Source organism: Carex rostrata, chromosome 11 (genome assembly GCF_964058835.1).
Source record: "Carex rostrata chromosome 11, lpCarRost1.2, whole genome shotgun sequence".
In the NCBI taxonomy this organism is placed as follows: domain Eukaryota; kingdom Viridiplantae; phylum Streptophyta; class Magnoliopsida; order Poales; family Cyperaceae; genus Carex; species Carex rostrata.
The window spans coordinates 8,525,201-8,545,322 of record NC_135928.1 but is presented as its reverse complement, the minus strand read 5'-3'; the positions used below and the strand labels follow the sequence as shown (position 1 = coordinate 8,545,322).

At 29.9% G+C, this 20,122-nt stretch overlaps 3 protein-coding genes across 3 annotated transcripts in view; 1 reads left to right on the top strand and 2 right to left on the bottom strand.

Annotated features, from left to right (window-relative positions):
- LOC144562064 (large ribosomal subunit protein eL42z/eL42y) overlaps positions 1 to 20,122 on the bottom strand; it is a 78,648-nt gene that overhangs the window by 24,001 nt on the left and 34,525 nt on the right. The window lies entirely within an intron of this gene.
- On the bottom strand, positions 2,501 to 4,530 carry LOC144562410 (putative aquaporin PIP2-2). The gene is made up of 4 exons (XM_078311626.1): positions 4,107 to 4,530; positions 3,683 to 3,978; positions 3,149 to 3,289; positions 2,501 to 2,726 (listed from the first exon to the last, which is right to left on the bottom strand). Exons 1-4 carry the CDS (start codon positions 4,423 to 4,425, stop codon positions 2,610 to 2,612), a joined length of 873 nt encoding a protein of 290 aa, XP_078167752.1. The 5' UTR covers positions 4,426 to 4,530; the 3' UTR covers positions 2,501 to 2,609.
- LOC144562063 (putative aquaporin PIP2-3) lies at positions 17,516 to 19,779 on the top strand. Its single transcript, XM_078311195.1, has 4 exons — positions 17,516 to 17,916; positions 18,113 to 18,408; positions 18,934 to 19,074; positions 19,408 to 19,779. The coding sequence occupies exons 1-4, from the start codon at positions 17,601 to 17,603 to the stop codon at positions 19,516 to 19,518; spliced, it is 864 nt and encodes a 287-aa protein (XP_078167321.1). The 5' UTR covers positions 17,516 to 17,600; the 3' UTR covers positions 19,519 to 19,779.

Sequence of the window (20,122 nt, the reverse complement as noted above, 5' to 3'; positions counted from 1 at the left end):
TAATACTAAGGAATATCATTTCTCTGATACTATTATTATGTTTGATTCGCGCATGGATAATATATTCAGTATTCCAAAAAATTAGAATTATCATGTTTGGTTCGTGAATAACTACTATTTTTTTTGTCAAAAAAGTTTGTTGTCAATACAACAAATTCCGTTTAAAAAATTTATTACTAAATTCACTTTTTTTTTCTATCTCCTCATGCGTCAATTTCTTGTTAAATTCACTTTTATAAAATTACTTTATAAATTGAACTTTGTTAGAAACATAAGAAATATATATAGAAGTGATGCGCAATAATTTACAGTACATGTCATTTTAAAAAAAATAAAATTTGTTGACAATTGGAGAGTACAAATGCCTCAAATTTTATATATCCTCCAATAAAAACAAATGTATTACATATGAATATATGATCTCCACATATAAACTAGAATTTTTATATATCCTCAAAAAATTTAAGATTATATTAGAGATATGAATCAGAAATTTGTTATATTCAGAAATCAACTATTGTCTAAAATGAAATTTTATTTATAACATTAATCTAATATTTCAATCTACCAAATCATAATATAATAAAGCAGAAAAAAAGACAGTTTGCAACTGAAGCAGCATAATTTCTATCATTACAAACCATGTCAAGACAAAAAAAGACAAGACGATAAAATTTAATTAGAACATCTGAACATGTTATGATATGATAGAATTCAAAACATGTCAACATAACAAAGCGTTTCGACAGATAAATTAATAAACCCAAACAAATTATGTGGCGTAGAATACATTTAGAAAATAAAAAATTTGAACGTACTCAAGTGCTCGGACTTGGTTTGTCAAATAAAGCAAGATGAACTTTTTTAAGTTTAAATTGATCCAACAACTTTTAAACTTAGCATGAACTCATATAAACTTTTTCACAATAATTATTAATATTTGAGAGGTTAATCAATAAAATGAAAATTTTATAATAACAGTAACTGCTAAATAGGTGGTTAATGGAATTCAATTGATATTTTCTTTTAATAATGGGAAGAAAAAATCAATATTCAGAACCCAATTCTCTATTAAGTCCATTTTTAGTTGTTTTCTATCTTAGTGCTAATGAAAATATTTTTTGTTCTTATCGATTTAGTAATTAATATTTATAACTTTTTTATTCAATGTACTAATTATTAATTAGAGATATTGATATATTATTAAATAAAGCTTGTTTTTTTCCTATATGAGTATGACGAAAAATAGAAGAGAGAATTAGCTTTTTTTTTTTCCCTTTTTTTAAAAAAAAAAAACGATCTTATCAGCAGTGCAACATATCGTATCTTGTTCTAAATTTTAAATAAAATTTGATTTGTTATATATAATTGAAATCTTGTCATATTAAAAATATTATATAGTTAAATATACAAATAAAAATTAACATATATAATTTTGTATGATCAATTATTCTTAGTTCTTAATTACTCAACGCTAACAAACTTATTTCTCTTATCTATATCATTTTCCGATAAGACAATGAAATTTTGTTTCTACCCATTCTACCTTACCAAATACAATACAAATAACTAAGATAAACTGATAATAAAAATTTATTGACATCTTTATGATAAATTTACGCTCTACAAATTACAAAAATGAATGATAAAAAATGTGTGTTTAGACTTTCACCTTACACATATAAATTCAGATAGATTGACGCATAATTTTGGTCCATGTTTTCTATTAATTTTCTATATAAAAAAAAATTTGATGTTTGGATGTCCAAATTTAATCATAATTGTTCAATATATGTTTCAATAATCAGGTACGATGGTGTGAAATGTTCGAGATCCAAAATCAAAATATGTTTTATTTTAAATGCAAACTAAGCCAATAAAAAATTTCATTTGTTAAACTTTTACACGAAATTTAATTAGTTTGGGTACAACTACTATGCTTGAATATTTTTGTTCGGATTTTAAAATATTTAATAAAGGTATCTTAATTTAAAATGGTTGACAAATTTATGTTCTATTCTAAGCATTCTTACTGTTAAAAACACTCAAAAAAGTTTTTCTAGTACAATCAACAATCAATCTGAAGTTCTGAATGCATGACACTGAAACATGTTCGGCAACACCTATTAATCCACTTTAGAATTAAGTTTTAAAGAAATTTAAGAAACTGATATTCGGTTGTCTTAATCTGTAAGTGATAGCTAAAAAAACTAAAAGGAGTAGATGTATCTTAAGACACGAACAGAGGATTAATATACGGGCAAAAAGAGACTAAATGAGATAATCTTAATCTATGCTAAGGAACCAGTGCTCGACGGGATTAAACAGTTAATGAAACTAAAGGAGACTTCTTTAGTCTTAAGAAGGCTTAATACATCTTTGCCGATCAGCGTTCAATTTCAGAAATTTAGAGGAAGAAAAATATGTAGAAAGAAACTAAATATCTCAAACTAACCACAATTATTAATAATTTGACTTTAACAGACAATTGATTGGAGTTACAAAGCAAATACATGCAACGCTAACACAGAAACCATACATAACACTTTGAGCACTTGCACTATGTACATTTCCTTGCTAGCTCATCTCAGTTGACAAGCACCTCAATTTTACATGTTGCTCCTGTATGAAGAACCCATGGCCTTAGCTGCACTGGCTCTCAGGATATATTGGTGGTACGCGGCTGCTATGGCGGCCCCGGCAAACGGCCCCACCCAGAAAATCCACTGTAGTAAAACAAAAAGGAAATTTTTTTAAAATCAGACTCAGATTAAAGAAACAAATAGTAAAATGTACACATAACAATGATCTGTTTTTGTTGAGATTAACAAACAAAACATACAAATTGGAGATGTTATTTACAAAAATACCCTCCAATCTTTTCCATTTCCCCTTTTCCCATAATTTGTTCACATTTTATTTCTTCTCTGTAATAGCAGTTATATTGCCTTGTAAACTTAAAAAATGATTTTATTATGTGCCTTCAGATATGGTTGGGTTGATAAAAGAAAGGTAGTACACTAGTACTATTAAATTGAAAGACATGTGCTCTTTCCTTTTGGGAGATAATGTCAAATTGAGAAGAATTTTTTATACAATATGCTTTGTTTAATTTATAATTAGAAAGTAAGAAGAGGAAACAGCATACATGATCATCCCAGGCTTTGTCTTTGTTATATATGACAGCTGCACCTAAGCTCCGAGCAGGGTTGATGCCAGTACCAGTTATAGGTATTGTGGCAAGGTGCACCATGAATACAGCAAACCCAATTGGAAGGGGCGCCAATACCTACAATTTTTTAGCATATATATACTAAAATTAGGTAAAGAAATTAAAAAAGAGCAGTCTGAAACTCTGAGTTAACCTAAATTAAACCCACAAAATAAAATGTATGTTCATGAGGTCATCACTTGGCATTTGGCTAAAGCATAGCTATTAGGGTATTAATAATGTATTGAAAATCTTTATTTTATTCATGATTAGTCCCACATTACTTTTATTTATTGATTAATAATATATAAAGTTTTGTCTTATAACAAGACACTTTATATAGGATAATCATCTGCAACTAGTATATGTTTAGAGGTTTAATTTCAAATTAACAAAAAAAATTTTAATTGTTGATCGAATAATAAAGACAAGTAAAAGAATGATGTATTAAGTGAAGCAAGATCTACGAACCGGGATATGCGAGTCACGAGCATTGCGTTTGGGATCGGTGGCAGAGAAGACAGTATACACAAGAACAAATGTACCAATGATCTCTGCTGCTAGCCCGGTACCATGTGAGTACCCAGAGCTCAGTTCATTTGCACCACCGCCATAGCGAACATAATAGGCACTCTGGAAGCCCTTCACGAGTCCAACCCCGCAAATTGCACCCAAACATTGAGCAATCATGTACAGTAAAGCTCTGATCAGAGATACCTTTCGGGCAAGGAACAATCCGAATGTCACTGCCGGGTTAATGTGACCCCCTGTATGGATTTCAAGGAAAATTATATAAATTTTCTCGGTATGAATTCAGAAGGTCTTGCCAAATACAAAATGAAAAAGAGCAATTATTATGTGCCTTATATATATATATATAAAGAGAGAGATATACCTGAAATGCCTGCAGTGCAGTATACCAGAATAAAGATCATACCACCAAAAGCCCATGCAATACCCAAAATACCGACACCACTGCATGCGGCATCAGTCGTGTTAATGTTCGGGTCAGACTGGTGCTTGTACCCGATCACAGTTGCCACAGTGACGTACAAAAACAGCATTGTGGCAACGAACTCCGCTATTACCGCTCTGTACAAAGACCATTGTGTGATTTCCTCCAAATCTACTAGCGGGGCAGGTGGCGGGTCCGTATAGTCCTTAGCGGTGTATTCGCCACCGGAACCCGTACCTGCTTCCACATCTTTTGCCATTTCTTCTTTGTTAACAGAAAATACTTTCAGAGTATAAAAAAAATTATCAGTTGCAGAGGATGTGTTTTTCAGAGGAGAAAAAGAGTTATGTTGAATGATGCGTTTCAAGAGCCAAGAGACAACAAGGGTATTTATGGGAGGGAACTAGGGAAGTAATGCAAATAACTGTGTGTGTGGGGGGGGGGCTGCAAGTGGAGCTCTTTTTAAAAAAAAAAATTATTTTTAAGTTAATCTCTTCATTAATTTTAGTTAGCCGCCCAACCGACTAAAGCATCATCAAATAATCAGTGGCAATCATACAAGTTTTCATATTCTATTGGAAAATTTAAATTTTTGTTAAAAAAATTGAGACAAATTGTCATTTTCTCCGAAATTAAAAAAAAACTTCATTCCTTTCTTTTTCTCATGCATGTTATGTTGTACTCTTTTATCTTCTTTCTAATTATGATAAATTGATAATAGAAAAAAAAATGTAAAACTATTCCTCTCTTGTGGACTTAGTATTCATATAATATTTATTTTTTAGATAGTATTTATACAATATTTATTTTTTATATATATGGAGTACGTTCTATATATACAAAATAAACACCTTCTAAAAATGAAATAATAATTAATTTGGCTTTATTCTAAAAACTAACATACTAATAAAAGGAGAGATGAAAGAAGATCACTCATATTTATATTCAATCAGTAATTTATGATGAAATTGATTCATACAATATTTTAAATGATTTTTATTTAATTAGTAATTTACATTCTCTTAAACAAATAATGGTAACCGATAATTATAGTTTTTCATATTTTATGATATTATGTATATGAGAGTATAGCTAATGTCATAATATTATAATTTTAATCTAAGTTATAACAAGTCCGTTTTTGCGATTTCAAAGTCTAAACAGTCAATCTGAACTGCTCAATATGATCTCTATATTAAAATGAAGTTGGAGACCAAATTTTATATTTTTTGGTATTTTATTTAGTATTTTTTTAGATAGGTACAAAATCACTATTTTTAGATAGACCATCCAAAATAGTGATTTTGTATCTATCTAACAAAATAATAAAAAAAAATATAAAATTTGTTCTCCAAGCACATTTTAATATGAAGATTATGTTAAGCAGTTCGAATAAACTATTTGGACTTTGAAATCGCAAAAACTGCTTTGTTACAACTTATGTTGAAATTATAACGTTATGACATTTATCGGACTTTGTATATGATGTGTATAAAATAATATATTTATTTTGTCTGCTATATTTTTTATTAAATTTTATAAGTCATCAATTTATTTGATAATTATTTTGTATTCATTTGTTACTGAATTACCTTAATTAACTGATAAAAATAAAATACGGATAAGACTCCTGCTTAAAAAATAATAATGAAGTATGAATAAAATAAATTTTAAAAAAATAATAAAATATCTCCAACTCAATACCATTAACAGCCTTAAAATCGTGTACTGGTTCTGTTTATCTGACATGGGAAACAGTTAGGCCCCTGCAAAAACCAACGAAACAAATTTTGGTTTTAGTGCATTGATTTGGAATTTTATTGTTATCTTCAATAGCCGAAATTTTTATTAATACCATCTAAAAAAACAAAACACCCATTTATTAATACCATTTAAAAAAAAAAAATCACCCTTGGAGAATTCGAAAAATACCAGGAGTTCCAATTCAATTTGCGGTCCAATTATTGGAGAGCCGCAGATTGAATTGGAGCCCCCCCCCCCCCCCCCCAAAAAAAAAAAAAAAAATCTAAATATCAGTATATTACAGTGCATTTTTGGTTTTTCGGCAGATCTCTAATTCATTATGCGGGCCTCTAAGAATGGAGCCGCATATTGAATTGGCGATCCTGGTATTTTTGAAATTCCACAAAAATCGTGATTTATTTTTTATTTTTTTTGGAATATGGTATAAATAAAAAATTCGGCTTCAATAGTTCAATGTCTCACATTTTAAACATCTCTAGTTATTTTTGGTCGACTTTCAAAAGAAAAATACTTGCTTGCATAAAAAAGTAGTTCGAATAATGAGTATAAAGGTTTATACTAATAAGTGTGTATTTTATAATATATAGCTATATAATATATTCAATTCTCAATTGTAAATTTTATTATAACTAAATATGAATTATGTACTTGTCAATTGTAAAATTTGAAAGATTCAAATAATGAATTAATAAGTTTAAATAATTATTAACAGTTGTGAAAATATATTTTAACTAGTTTAATATATGTCAACAGTTATATATCAGTTGAAATAATGTAATTATATTCTACAATATATTAAAATGTACTCTCTAAAATCTTATGAAAAAGTTAGTAAAAGACGCTTCATTGGCGAGTTTGTGGTATTAAATTAGAGCTCCTACATAAATTGGATTTTCTGTGCAGATTCTCTCCTCTTTGATTTTCTCATATTTTTAAAACGAAATCTCTACTGTGCGAGTAGGGGTGGCAATGAGCTGTTAAAGAGTGAGCTAGGTCATACTCGTACTCGGCTTGTTGGTGTATCAAGCTGAGCGAACGAGTTTGGATTTTAGGTCCCGAGCTAAAACTATTGCTCAAGACTAACTCGTGGCTTTTCCGAGCGAGCCGAGCTAGCTTGTTACTAGCTTGGCAGATTTATAAATTTGTATATTTTCTTTTCTGCTATATCTTAAATTTTTATAACACATCTTATCAATTATGACTAAAACAAAATAATATTTATATGACTAACTACTAAGGAATACTCTTAATTCAATTGTAATTATGCAAATCAACTACTATAAATTAACTTTACAACTAAATTTATACATACAAATATATCAAAATTTTAAATTCATACAAACATATTCACAGAATAAATTTATGCATACCAAATCAAACAAATTCATACAAATTAACTTAGTTGCTTATAATTAATTCACACATATTCCATACAAAATTACCAATCAACTTAAACACAGTCCAAAGTGCAATTGCCATAACATTGGTTATAACATTCATAGATCATAATATCTGATTAAACTATTAAACTATGTATATTAAATAGCTCGTTAATGACCGAGCTGGCTCGTGCCGAGCCAGGCCAAACTCAAACTCATTAATTCTGGCTCGAGTATGTAGCGAGCGAGCTAATTTTAACTCGATCCACTAACGAACGAGCTGTGACCGATCGAGTCACGGGCGAATACCAAGCGGGCCGCGAATCACGAGCTTTTTTGCCAGTCCTACATGAGTGCGAGTAATTGGTTAACACGTGATCTAATGTGTCCAAGTTTGTGTGTCCTTTCTTGTTATTGGGACTACAATAATAAGTCAGTTTTTGTGATTCAAAGTCCAAACAGTCGATCTGAACCACTCAACATCATCTCTATATTAAAATGAGCTTGGAGACCAAATTTTATATTATTCAGTATTTTTTTAGAATTTTTTTACTATTTTTTTTACTATTTTGGATGGTTTATATGAAAACAATAATTCTGTACCTATCTTAAAAAATATAGTAAAAAAAAAAATTCAAAAAATATAAAATTTGTTCTCCAAGTACATTTTAATGTCCCACTTTTCATTTATTAAGTTGAGACCGTTTATAATTATACATAATATTATCAAATATTTAGCTCTCTATATATAAAAATATAACTAAAAAATAATCATTTTTTTTTTATTGGAAGGCCGTAGACATTTCATTGATTATTATTAATAGTTCCTTACATACGAAGCATTACATAAAAGCATGCAGTACCAGTGACATTCTAGCTAGGAAGTATCGACTGGTAAACAAAAGGTGATAAAGGAAAGCAAAAAACTAGTAAAGCATATAGCTGCTGCCAGTTACATGTTTGAGAAGAGAGGAAATATAAAACCAACATATGAGAACTGGAATTTGCGAGCCAAGTTTGCAAGTTGATGGGCCTCAATGTTCTCTTCTTGTGGAATAAATACACATCTGTAGTTCTGTACTGAGAGTTTGCAGCGAGAATAACGCTATTCCGCTATTCCGCTATTCCTACAAAAAGTTGGAATAATAATTAATGCTCTCTCAAATGTTTAATCTCTCCATCGCTATTCTAAATGTTTAATCCAAACAACATTTTCGCTATTCCGAATAGCACCACATCAATATTATTCTCACACTCTTCCAAATCACTATTCTCATCTACTATTCTCAAATAGTAGCTATTCTAGCTATTCTAGAATGCATCCAAACGTACGTACCCCCTAATGTTTTGCATCGCTTCGTTAATATATAATAAAAATAATCAAAAAAAGGTACCGATCGCATAGCAGAGTTTCGCACCTACTTAATAAATAATAAAATAAGTAAGGCCATGGTAATATGTTTATTATGATCGACTAGTATTATGAATTTTTATTTTTATTTTTAAAGTTCAAACAATTGATCTAAAGCCTAAACTATTAAACATGATCTCTATATGAAAATATTCTTTAAAAGCAAATTTTACACATAAAAAATAAATAAATAGTAGCACAAAATGTATAATGATCTCCATGTGAAAATGTATTTTAGAATTGTCCAAAATTTTCAAATGAAGTGATTTTCTACCTTTCTAATAAAATATTATGTATTTTTTTTTTTACAAAATGTAAAATTTAAGTTGCAAGTATATTTTCATATAAAGATTGTATTGAACAGTTCAGATCTATCTTCAAAGTTCAAATAATCAATCTGAATCGTTCAACATAATCTTCATATTAAAATGTGCTTAAAAATCACATTTTATATTTTTATAAGTACAAAATTACTATTTTTACATGATAGTATGATACTAAGCCATAAAAAAAACAATAATTTTGTATCTATCTAAAAAGATTGTAAAAAAAAATCCAAAAAATATAATATTTAATTTTTAAGCACATTTTAATACGAAGATCATGTTGAACGTTTGAACGGTTAGAGTTAATTGTTTGAACTTTGAAAATGAAAGTAAACATGTGAGATATAATTGAGACACAAAAATAATAAATATTAATTAGTCTTTAATTTATTGACAAAAACAATACTTATTCTGTCCGAAATGTTACATATTCAAAATCCAAACAAACTTTTTTATAGATATTTAATAACTAGGTAAGTTCAACTATAAACTTTGCTCAAAACAATTGAATTAAAAATGCCAAATCACCAACTCTTCCAGAGGCTTCTATAGTTCTATGTTTTGGCTCACTTAGTCTACTACTGGCTACTGCTGCTCTGACCAGAGACTATAGCTAGGCCCACTGCCACGTTTCTATCTCCTATTGGCTGGACGGTATATTTTTTACATTATAATCGTATGGCCATAGTTCAACCACGTGGCTTGTTCATACTAGCTTGCATAAAGATTCCACGCTGACGTGGTGCCTATTGTCGGACACCCTGAGGCCTGAGCTCGCTTTTCGGCCCCTTATGAAAATGGAAAACAGATGCGACAAACAGCTTACTTCATTTATTTTAGAGGAAGCCCGGAGGCGTTGCTTGATTACTGAATGAAAGTACAAAGTATCATAATACAACAGCTAAAACAAAAGACTAAGTAAATCTATGGTATGTTTGGTGGTAAAATAAGAATAGATAGAATTGTTAAATTAAAAATAATTATCGTTTGTCTTATTAAAATAATAATATTTAAATTTCAAAATTATGATAAATAGTCTATTCTAATCAGTGTTTTAAAGGACAGTATTGCTTATGCAGTCGGCAGCCGTGTTCAGAATACCATGCAGTTTTGAGCATGCGGTCGCATATGTGATCCGAATATGCGGATATGCGGATTAAAAACGTAATATGCAGCGCATGTAATTAAAAGTTCATATGCATTATGCGGTATTTTGCTATCTCATACCAAATTATTGTATTTTTTTATATACAATAAGGCACACTTCATGTTGATTATGTGAAAATAAATTCAACTATATGAATATGAATATATATACATGAATTTTTATTTTAAAATCCGCATTAAAATTCACATATACGTCCGCATATCACTTATGCAGTATGCACGGCCTTCCGCATGCATGAACAAAACAATATTTTAAAACACTGATTCTAATAAGATAAAAAGTTTGAATTCTTTATCCTAACAATGTTAATTTAATCAAACACCGAATAGACTAATTTTAAAAATGACTTATTCTCAATCCAACCAAACATAGCCATAAAAATACTGGAAATGGAGGACGGTTGTTTTAGTAATTAATTTCTACATATATATCCAGCGTACTTCATTTATTTTAGTAATCTGTATATTTGATCTAATGTTTGTTTGAAGTTGTTTGATTTATATTAAAAATCGTACATATTAAGTATGTGTTAATTTTAATAGGGATCGAACGGTGATAATTAAATATTAGACCGATTTTGATTTGATGCTTATTAAACTTTCATTTTTAAAAAGCTGAGTTTCTATAATTAGAATGATGGCACTAATTCTCAAAACTACAAGGAACATATTGAATTTTGAAGTATACTATTTCGTGGGTATATTCTAGAAAAAATTATAAATCCGTGAAATAATTAAAATAATAAATTGAAAATATATTTTAATATCGTTTGTTAAAATCAAATCAAATTATTACCCAATCGTCACACAATACAATATCGTTTATATATTTTAATAGTCATACGTCTTAAATAAATAAATAAAATAGTCATACATCATCATAGTGACAAGGTACCCGAATTATACCCGTTTAATTCTTTTTTGGGGTGAAGCCGAACTGAACACCGAATTATTCGGTTGACCGAACTTTGACCGAATTAAACCCGAATAATTCCCGAATTTTACGAACTTTTTCCAAATTTTCCGAATTATTCACGAATTATTCACGAATTTTTCCTGAATTTTTCCAAGAATAATTATTTTTTTGGTTTTTTATTTTTTTGCTCCCTTGCAGGACTGAGATTTCTGGTCCGGATAATTCCGAATCATTCCCGAATTATACCCGAATCACGAATTTTGATCTCGCCGAACCGAACCCGAATAATTCATTTGTCACTATGTACGTCATAGCACTAGGTTAAAGACTTGGAAGCCTGCTAATTTAGAAAAGCTACGTATACAGTGGGCGGTATGATGATGTTGACCAAATCTATTAAATATATATATAGAGAAAGAGTTGGACTACGGAACTTCGCAAAGTAAAGCAACTGTTTTATTTTATGTCTATATCTTTAATTTTAAAAATCAAAAGTTAATCCGAATTGTTCAAGTTGATCTTCGTATTAAGTAGTGCTTGGAAATCAAATTTTACAATTTTTTAGAAACTTTTTACTATATTTTTTAGAAATTTTAAAATCACAGATTTTTTAAGGTCCACAATTTTCTGAAAATCAGTAATTTAAATTTTTTTCAAAATAATAGGAAATTTTTTCTAAAAAATTATAAAATTTGGTTTCCAAGCACAATTTAATATGAAGATCAACTTGAACGGTTCGGATTGACATTTTGAACTTTGAAATTGAAGATATAGACGTGAAGTAAAACACTCGATTTACTTTGCGAAGTACCATAGCCCAACTCTCTCTCTCTCTCTCTCTCTCTCTCTATATATATATATATATATATCAGGAATTAAGGGTGCACTGTTAACTGTAGTGCTGGCTTCTTCTTAGCCATTCGATTTGAATATGACAGTTCTCAACGATCAGTACGTGTTTGATCTTTTCACGTATTGTAGACATGTCTTTTTTTCTTTCATCGTCGCATCCGTTGCTAAATTAAGTTTAATGTTTAATCGGAACCGTTTAATTTATATCAAAATTTATCACCACTTGATTCAAGCAAATCTAGATCCGTATCTCCTCAGATATATGAGGAAACAATGAGAAAATAACAGTATGGATTCAGTTCCAGTCAGGTTAAACAAAATTCAGTGCTATATAGATAAAGAAAGTCTGTTTTGAAATTTGTGACAAAGTTAAAGAATAGTCTGAATTTATCAATTATATCTTTAATTAAGTAATTATAAACCAAACGATTCCAGCTAAACGTCAAATTGAATTTAATATCGAACCATGCACCTTGATTCCTTATTTATATGCTTTAAATTGTAAGTTAGATACTGGTCCTTTGCATTATATATACTAGCTAACTATTTGCTTGAAGGCACCAAGTTAAATACAGGTGCTTTTGCACTGTGAAACCTTCTGAACTTCGCACTTTTTACAGAGAGAAATTAAGCGATCAAGCTCGTGGAAAATCAAAGAGTTTTCTTTTCTTTAGAACTTGTCAGAGGCGAAAATCAAAGAGAGGTTAACTAACAAAAACTAATCAAATGTGAAAAGCTTTTTCTAGCCGACGTCTTTTATGTTTTTATGTGGCTCTGTCTAAGTGTCTATATATTCCCTCCGGCCCACTTACAATTGAAATTCGGTACGTGTTGTCGTGTCAGATAATTAGTACGGAACATGCATAGTTCTAAACAGTAGAGCGCTATAGTGACGATATAGTATTTTTGGACTATAAAAAGTATAATTTTATTGACGCTATATTACGTTATAGCGTACTATAATGGTGCTATATCAGCATAATATTTTTTTTTTTAACCATTCCGATATGATACGATAAACGTTATTTAAACCTTTGATATGAAAATATACTAACTATTTCATGTAACTTCCCTATTATCATCAACCGTGTCTTAAAAATTATATTTATATATGTAAAAAAATAAATATTTACAAAAATGATACGTAGGTTCAATATTTGTAAAGATAGTTCAAATGCATCCATTATGGTTCTTTTTTTAAAACATTCATAACTTTAAATTTTAAAATCAAATATCAAAATAAAACTGTTAGATTTGATCTATATTGTTTTCTTTGTGTACATATAAAATATTACTATATTTCGACTCTGTTTTGATCAGTATCAAGAGATTGCAAAAATACATTGATATGAATAAATTATGGACATTGATTTTTCAACTTATTAATTCATATAAAAAGAAAGACGAAAAAGTGTTAATTTTTATGGGCATGTAGAGAAAAAAATATAAATCATATCTAATGGTTTTATTTTGATATGTGAGTTTATTTTTTAGTTATTAAAAATTAACAAGTGGAGGCATAGTGAATACACAAAAATAAAGGCATTTGAACCTCCTCATTTTAAAAAAAATATATAATCACACAATTATATCTTTTTGTAATTATATATTAAAAACAATTAGCATCACGTTAAAACCATTACCTGTTTAAAAGAACAACATATGTTAAAAAAATTGAAACACTTAAGATGTGAATTCCTGTCATGACTCTACAAATTATGGATCTTTTACGACCGCTATAGCAGTAATAGCAGTCCGCTATCTGCGCTACACGCTACGCGCTATAGTGCACATTATGCTACATAGGCTTTTATATAAAGGCATAAACTGAAAATTAATTTTAAAGATCAGTTTTTTAAAGTCCAGGTTGATTTTGTTTATAAATAGAAAAATAAAAATAGTTTATTCCATGATACCTATTAGATTATTTTGAATGGGAAAATTTAGATAATATTATGCCATGATGCTATTAGGTTATTTTGAATGGGAAAATTTAGATAACTTATGATATTATTACGTATATTTTCAATAGTAATTTGAAATTTGTACTGGTTCAATATGAATATTCTAATTTCTTAATCAATTTTGTGTTATTTATTGTTCTATGAGACTTTAGATAATATTGATAATTAATAGAAATATAAAATATAATTTTTTAAACAAAAAACGTTATGTATGATAGTTTTCATTATAACTACGCTATTTTTAAGCTTTTACGCTATGACCCGATAATCGCTATTTAAAACCTTGATTTTTTTTTACTATTTATTAAGCTAGTTTTAAAATCATTGATTTTAATGATCCAAGAAATTTTCACTTTTTATCAAAATCAACAATTTTAAATCTGGCTTAATAAATATTAAAAAGTTTCAAAAAAAAAATGTAAAATTTGATTTCCAAGCACATTTTAATATAGAGATCACATCTAACAGTTTGAATCGACTGTTTGGACTTTAAAAATCATAAAACAAATTGGTTGCACCACAGCTCCGGAACAAATGTTTTAATATTAGTCAATCTCTCTCTCTTTAAATATATAATTTAGGAAGGGTGCACTGTTCATTGTAGTGCTGGCTTCTTCTCAGCCATTCGATTTGAATCTGACGGTTCTAAGCGATCAGTGTTTGCTCTCTTCGCACGTTGTGGACATATGTCTTTCCCCTTCCTCGTCATGTTTGTTGCTAACTTAAACTTTAATGTTTAATCGGAACCGTCTTAATTAATTCATATCAAAATTTGTCTGCACTTGATTCAAACAAATCTGGATCCGTATCTCCTCAGGTATATGAGGAAACAATGAGAAAATAACAGTCTAGATTTAGTTCCAGTTAGGTTAAACAAAATTCAGTAACTATTATGATATAGCTAGGAAGTCCGTTTTGAGATTTGTGACTAAATTAAAGAATAGTCTGAATTTATCAATTATATCCTCAAGTAACACGAGGGGATGCAGATTCGATCAAATTTAAAATTATTATTGCAAATTTTATTATGAACCAAACGATTCCAGCTAAACGTCAATTGAATTTAATCTGATATCTATCAAAGGAAACTTTTTATCATAGAAATTATAAAATTTGAACGTTTAGAAATAAAAAGAGTACCTCGTTTGTATCAAATATAGTAAGATCAGACTCATTGAACTGTTTTATACCTCTTTTATGGATCAGAAAATCAACTATTTTATAGATCAAACTCATTGAACTGTTTTATATCTTGTTAGTGCCACAGAAAATCAACACCTATTTTGTACTCTTTTTATTTTTGTACGTCTGAATTTTATAATTACTATAGATAAAAAATTTCCTCGGTCGAACCACCCCAGAATCCCTGGTTCCTTAACTGTATGCTTCAATTTTTAAGTTAGATACTGGTACTTTCGCATTATATATACTAACTATTTGCTTTGAAAACACCAAGTCAAATGCAGGTGCTTTTGCATTACGAAACCTTCTGAACTTCGCACTTTTACAGAGAGAAAACGATCTCTTGTGGAAAATCAAAGAGGTTCTTTTTCTTTAAAACTTGTCAGAGGCGAAAATCAAAGAGGTTAACTAACAAAAACTAATCAAATGTGAAAAGCTTTTTCTAGCCGACGTCTTTTATGTGGTTTATGTGGCTCTGTCTATCCTCTGGCCCACTTACAATTGAAATTGTACGTGTTGTCTTGTCAGATGATTAGTACGGAAATGTAGTAATAACTATTTCATATAAACATATTACTGCAGAAAAGAGGAAAAGTGATCAAGCAAATACAGGTGAATGCGTATCCTCTGCATTAACTCAGAAGGGAATCTTTTGAGTTAATAAATATCAACCGTCTGATCTGTTTTAAGATTTACGTAGACTAGATCTGCACTAATATTAAAAAAATCTCTATGTTATAGACAAGAGTCACATTGGCTCCGTTTAAAATCAGACGGTTGAGATTTATTAACTCAAAAGATGCCCTTTCGAGTTAATGCAGATGACATGGATTCCATACAGGTGGCATGCTGTTTTGTGATCTGAAGACTAGAGTGGTGCAAAAAAATCTTCATTATAAGGGAAAACTGATGGTCCTGTTGGTTATAGAAATTAAACATGTGTGGTTCAAAATTAGATAGAATAGTAGTGTAAATGTGTATCTTTAATCTCTTTTTTTTTTTTTTTTTTTCTTATTTTCCTTCTGTTTCCTTCTTATTTTATTTTATTTTTTTAAACAAATTGACACTCCTTGTGTCTTTATATCAATCAATAGAATCTGGAGACTTAACCTCCACATTTCTTTTTTCAAAAAACTATTTCATATAACTTCCATATTAAAACTATTTCATATAACTTCCATATTATCATCAACCGTGTCTTAAAAATTATAATTATATATGTAAAAAAAATATTTACAAAAATGATATACGTTCAATATTTTTAAAGAGAGTTTGAAATGCCTCCATTATGGATTTATTTTTTAAACATTCATAACTTAAAATTTAAAACTTAAATATTAAATATTAAAATAAAACTATTAAATTTGATATATATCATTTTCTCTATGTACATATAAATATTACAATATTTCGACTCTGTTTTGATCAATATCAAGAGCTTGCAAAAATACATTGATATGGATAAATTATGGACATTGATTTTTCAAATTATTAATTCAAATAAAAAGAAAGACGAAAAGTGATAATTTTTTATGGACATTTAGAGAAAATAATATAGATCACATCTAAATGGTTTTATTTTAATATGTAAGTTTATTTTTGGTTATTAAAAATTAACAAGCGGAGGCATAACAAAGACACAAAAATAAAGACATTTGAACCTCTTCATTTTTAAAAATATATAATCACCACAATTATATATTATTGTAAATTATAATTATATATTAAAAACAATTAGCATCACGTTAAAATCATTACCTGTTTAAAAGTACAACATATGTTAAAAAAAAATTGAAACACTTAGGATGTGAATTCCGAACGCTAAATATTTAAAAAAAAATTAGAAAGTTAGTTAAAAATTACGAACATACAGTAGAACACTAGATATTTATATATAGAAGCACAGTACAATTTAAGGTATGTACGGAGAGTAGGTGAAATCACAAAAATGACTAGTTCTGGCTAATTAAATTTTATTTACACACGCATTTATGCAGGATGGGAAAAAATAAATTAAGTTTTACCAAATAAGGAAAAAAATTAAGAAATGAGCTGCTACCAAATTAAATAATATTAAAGTTGGATAAAGTATAGTATTGAGGTGTTAATCAATAGATGTGATACCTAATCAGGAGAACTTTAGTTGTTAATTAGTTTTATTTTATTTGATATATATAACAATTCTCAACTAGCTTAATTATTTTTAAAAATTAACAGGCCAGCTAATAGCCACTAATTTGCTGAATGATGAGGTTACTAGTCGGTCAGGACGGCAAATTTAAATTCAAAGATAATTTAAATTAAAACTTAATCAAAACCCCACCAAATTTTGTCACTTCTCCTGTCAACCTTCCATAAATACACTCCACTTCTCTCTTTCAATAACTCAGTTCACTGATCAGTATTTCCTACTCCAAATAACCTCTCTCTATAATCTATCTCCAATTTTAAATTCCAGCAGTAAACAAAGAGAATGGCAAAGGATGTTGAGGCCGTCGTAGAATCCAGCGAGTATGGCACGAAGGACTACACCGATCCACCGCCGGCCCCACTAGTAGACTTGGAGGAATTGACAAAATGGTCCCTCTATCGGGCGGTGATAGCCGAGTTTGTTGCCACCATGCTGTTTTTGTATGTCACAGTAGCAACCGTCATCGGTTACAAGCACCAGTCTGACCCGAACATTAACCTGACCGATGCCGCATGCAGCGGTGTGGGTATTTTGGGTATTGCATGGGCTTTTGGTGGCATGATTTTTATCCTTGTCTACTGCACCGCTGGTGTTTCCGGTGCGTAATTTTTTTTTTTTATTTGTATAACAATGCATTTTAATACTGTACCAGATAGTAAATAAACTGTTTTGCAACTATTTAACTAGTATTGAAGTGTATAAATACGCATATGTTTGTATACACTATACATATAGCCAGAAAAGGAAAATTTCATTAATCAAGCATACTGAATCACTGTTCTATGATCTTACAGGTGGCCACATCAACCCGGCTGTGACTTTCGGTCTACTCTTGGCACGAAAGGTATCGCTAGTACGTGCCGTGCTATACATAATTGCTCAGTGCTTGGGAGCGATTTGTGGTTGTGGGCTTGTGAAGGGCTTTCAGAGTGCTTACTATGTGCGTTACGGAGGTGGTGCCAACAGTCTCAGTGCCGGTTACTCGAAGGGAACCGGTGTGGGAGCTGAAATCATTGGCACTTTTGTTCTAGTGTACACTGTTTTCTCTGCCACCGACCCAAAGCGCAATGCACGCGACTCGCACATTCCGGTAATTAAGTAGCACTTGTCAGCAATATGTTTTTTTTTTTCTTGTAAAAATCTGTGTTTAACTTAAAAGGAAATTCAACAATAAAAAGAAACATGAAAGAATTCAATGTGCTTTTCTAAAACAATTTGCAAGATTAAATATTAGCTAGAATTGCTGTTGTTTTATATATATGCACGTATATATATCATCAATATATAAAACAGATTAATCCTTTCCTGATTGAGACAGAGTGCTTAATTAATTAGGTCTATGATCAATTATCCCCACAAACTTAAGATAATATATTTTATTGAACAGTCTCTTTCTAGATGACTAAGTGAACACTAATCTTTTGATTTGTTTTGTAATATTGTGCATGGAAGAACTGACATGAAATTCATACTTTGGGTCATTATCATGGATTAGTTACAAATTATTAATATTTAACTTGAAGAGCAGATATATATATATCCAATGACATAATGTAACTGATGTTACAATTTAATAGTTAAGGGATATAATTTTTTTTTCATTTTTTAAATGTAGGTTTTGGCACCGCTTCCAATTGGATTTGCTGTGTTCATGGTACACCTTGCCACTATACCAATCACTGGTACTGGTATCAATCCTGCACGTAGTTTGGGTGCTGCTGTTGTGTACAACCATGAGACCACCTGGCATAATCATGTATATATATACTTTCCTCCCTTTTATCAATTGCATCTAAGCATTTAATAGGAATTAATTTTGGCGGTGCAACCAAACAGCCATGAAGCAGATTTCTTGAACCAACTTTTAAAAGAATTATGGACAGAATTAGCCTTGTTTCCAGTCTGGCATTTTCTCTTGGTCTATGTATGTTATATGCATTTCTAAATGTAATGACATTTTAGGTATAGATGACAGAAGCGATGACCTAACCTAACCCTAAGTTTTGTCTTTTAGGATTGGCTCCAAATTCTATTTCAAAAAATAAAATCTCAGGAAATACTAAACTACTATTTTTTTTTTTTTTTGCAGTGGATTTTCTGGGTGGGACCATTTGCAGGAGCTGCATTTGCTTGTATCTTCCACCAGTACATCCTGCGTGCCAGCGCTGCCAAGGCTCATGGATCATCGTACCGCCGGTAAAATAGAAGGCGTCGATCGAAGTTTCCATGCTGTCTATGGAGGAGCACAGAAGTGTAAATAAATGAAATGCTCTGCTCTTCTCTTCTCTTCTCTTCTCTGTGTGATTTTAAATTGTGTTGCCAAGTTGTGTTTAATTTTATGTGCAAGAGAATTGCCTATGTTTTTTTCTGATGTCCCCCCCCCCCCCCCCCCCCTACATTTCTTTAAGCTTTTCTATGTATTTTCTCATGTGTGCAAGTGATTTTAAGCAATTGACTTTAATTTATGCTCTAATATTTGATATTAGATGCAAAATATTACATATGCATTCAGGATATGTTTGGTTGCAAAATAAGAATAGTTAGAATAACCAAATCAAGAATAATTATTATTTGTCTTATTAGAATAGTAAAATCTCAAAACTCTTAGGAATAGCCTATTCTATTAAGGAGTTTGGCTAGTATAACATTAGTGTCACTTCAGCCTATATAACATCAACTCTAAAATCTATCAAATTGACTTCAAACGACTAATCCAAACCGTTCAAACCGATTTACTTTACGAGTGATGCATTTACATGCAATTTTTTTTTTATATTTTTGAGTTATTTTAGTATCAAATCAAG

Bases quoted from the DNA above. Each gene is read 5' to 3' on its own strand.
- LOC144562410 (XM_078311626.1), bottom strand. From the start codon at position 4,425: ATGGCAAAAGATGTGGAAGCAGGTACGGGTTCCGGTGGCGAATACACC. The intron at 3,979-4,106 runs GTATATCTCTCT...AAATCCATACAG, and splicing joins CTGCACTGCAGGCATTTCAG to GGGGTCACATTAACCCGGCA. The intron at 3,290-3,682 runs GTTCGTAGATCT...AAAAAATTGTAG, and splicing joins CTCGTGACTCGCATATCCCG to GTATTGGCGCCCCTTCCAAT.
- LOC144562063 (XM_078311195.1), top strand. From the start codon at position 17,601: ATGGCAAAGGATGTTGAGGCCGTCGTAGAATCCAGCGAGTATGGCACG. The intron at 17,917-18,112 runs GTGCGTAATTTT...ATGATCTTACAG, and splicing joins CTGCACCGCTGGTGTTTCCG to GTGGCCACATCAACCCGGCT. The intron at 19,075-19,407 runs GTATATATATAC...TTTTTTTTGCAG, and splicing joins AGACCACCTGGCATAATCAT to TGGATTTTCTGGGTGGGACC.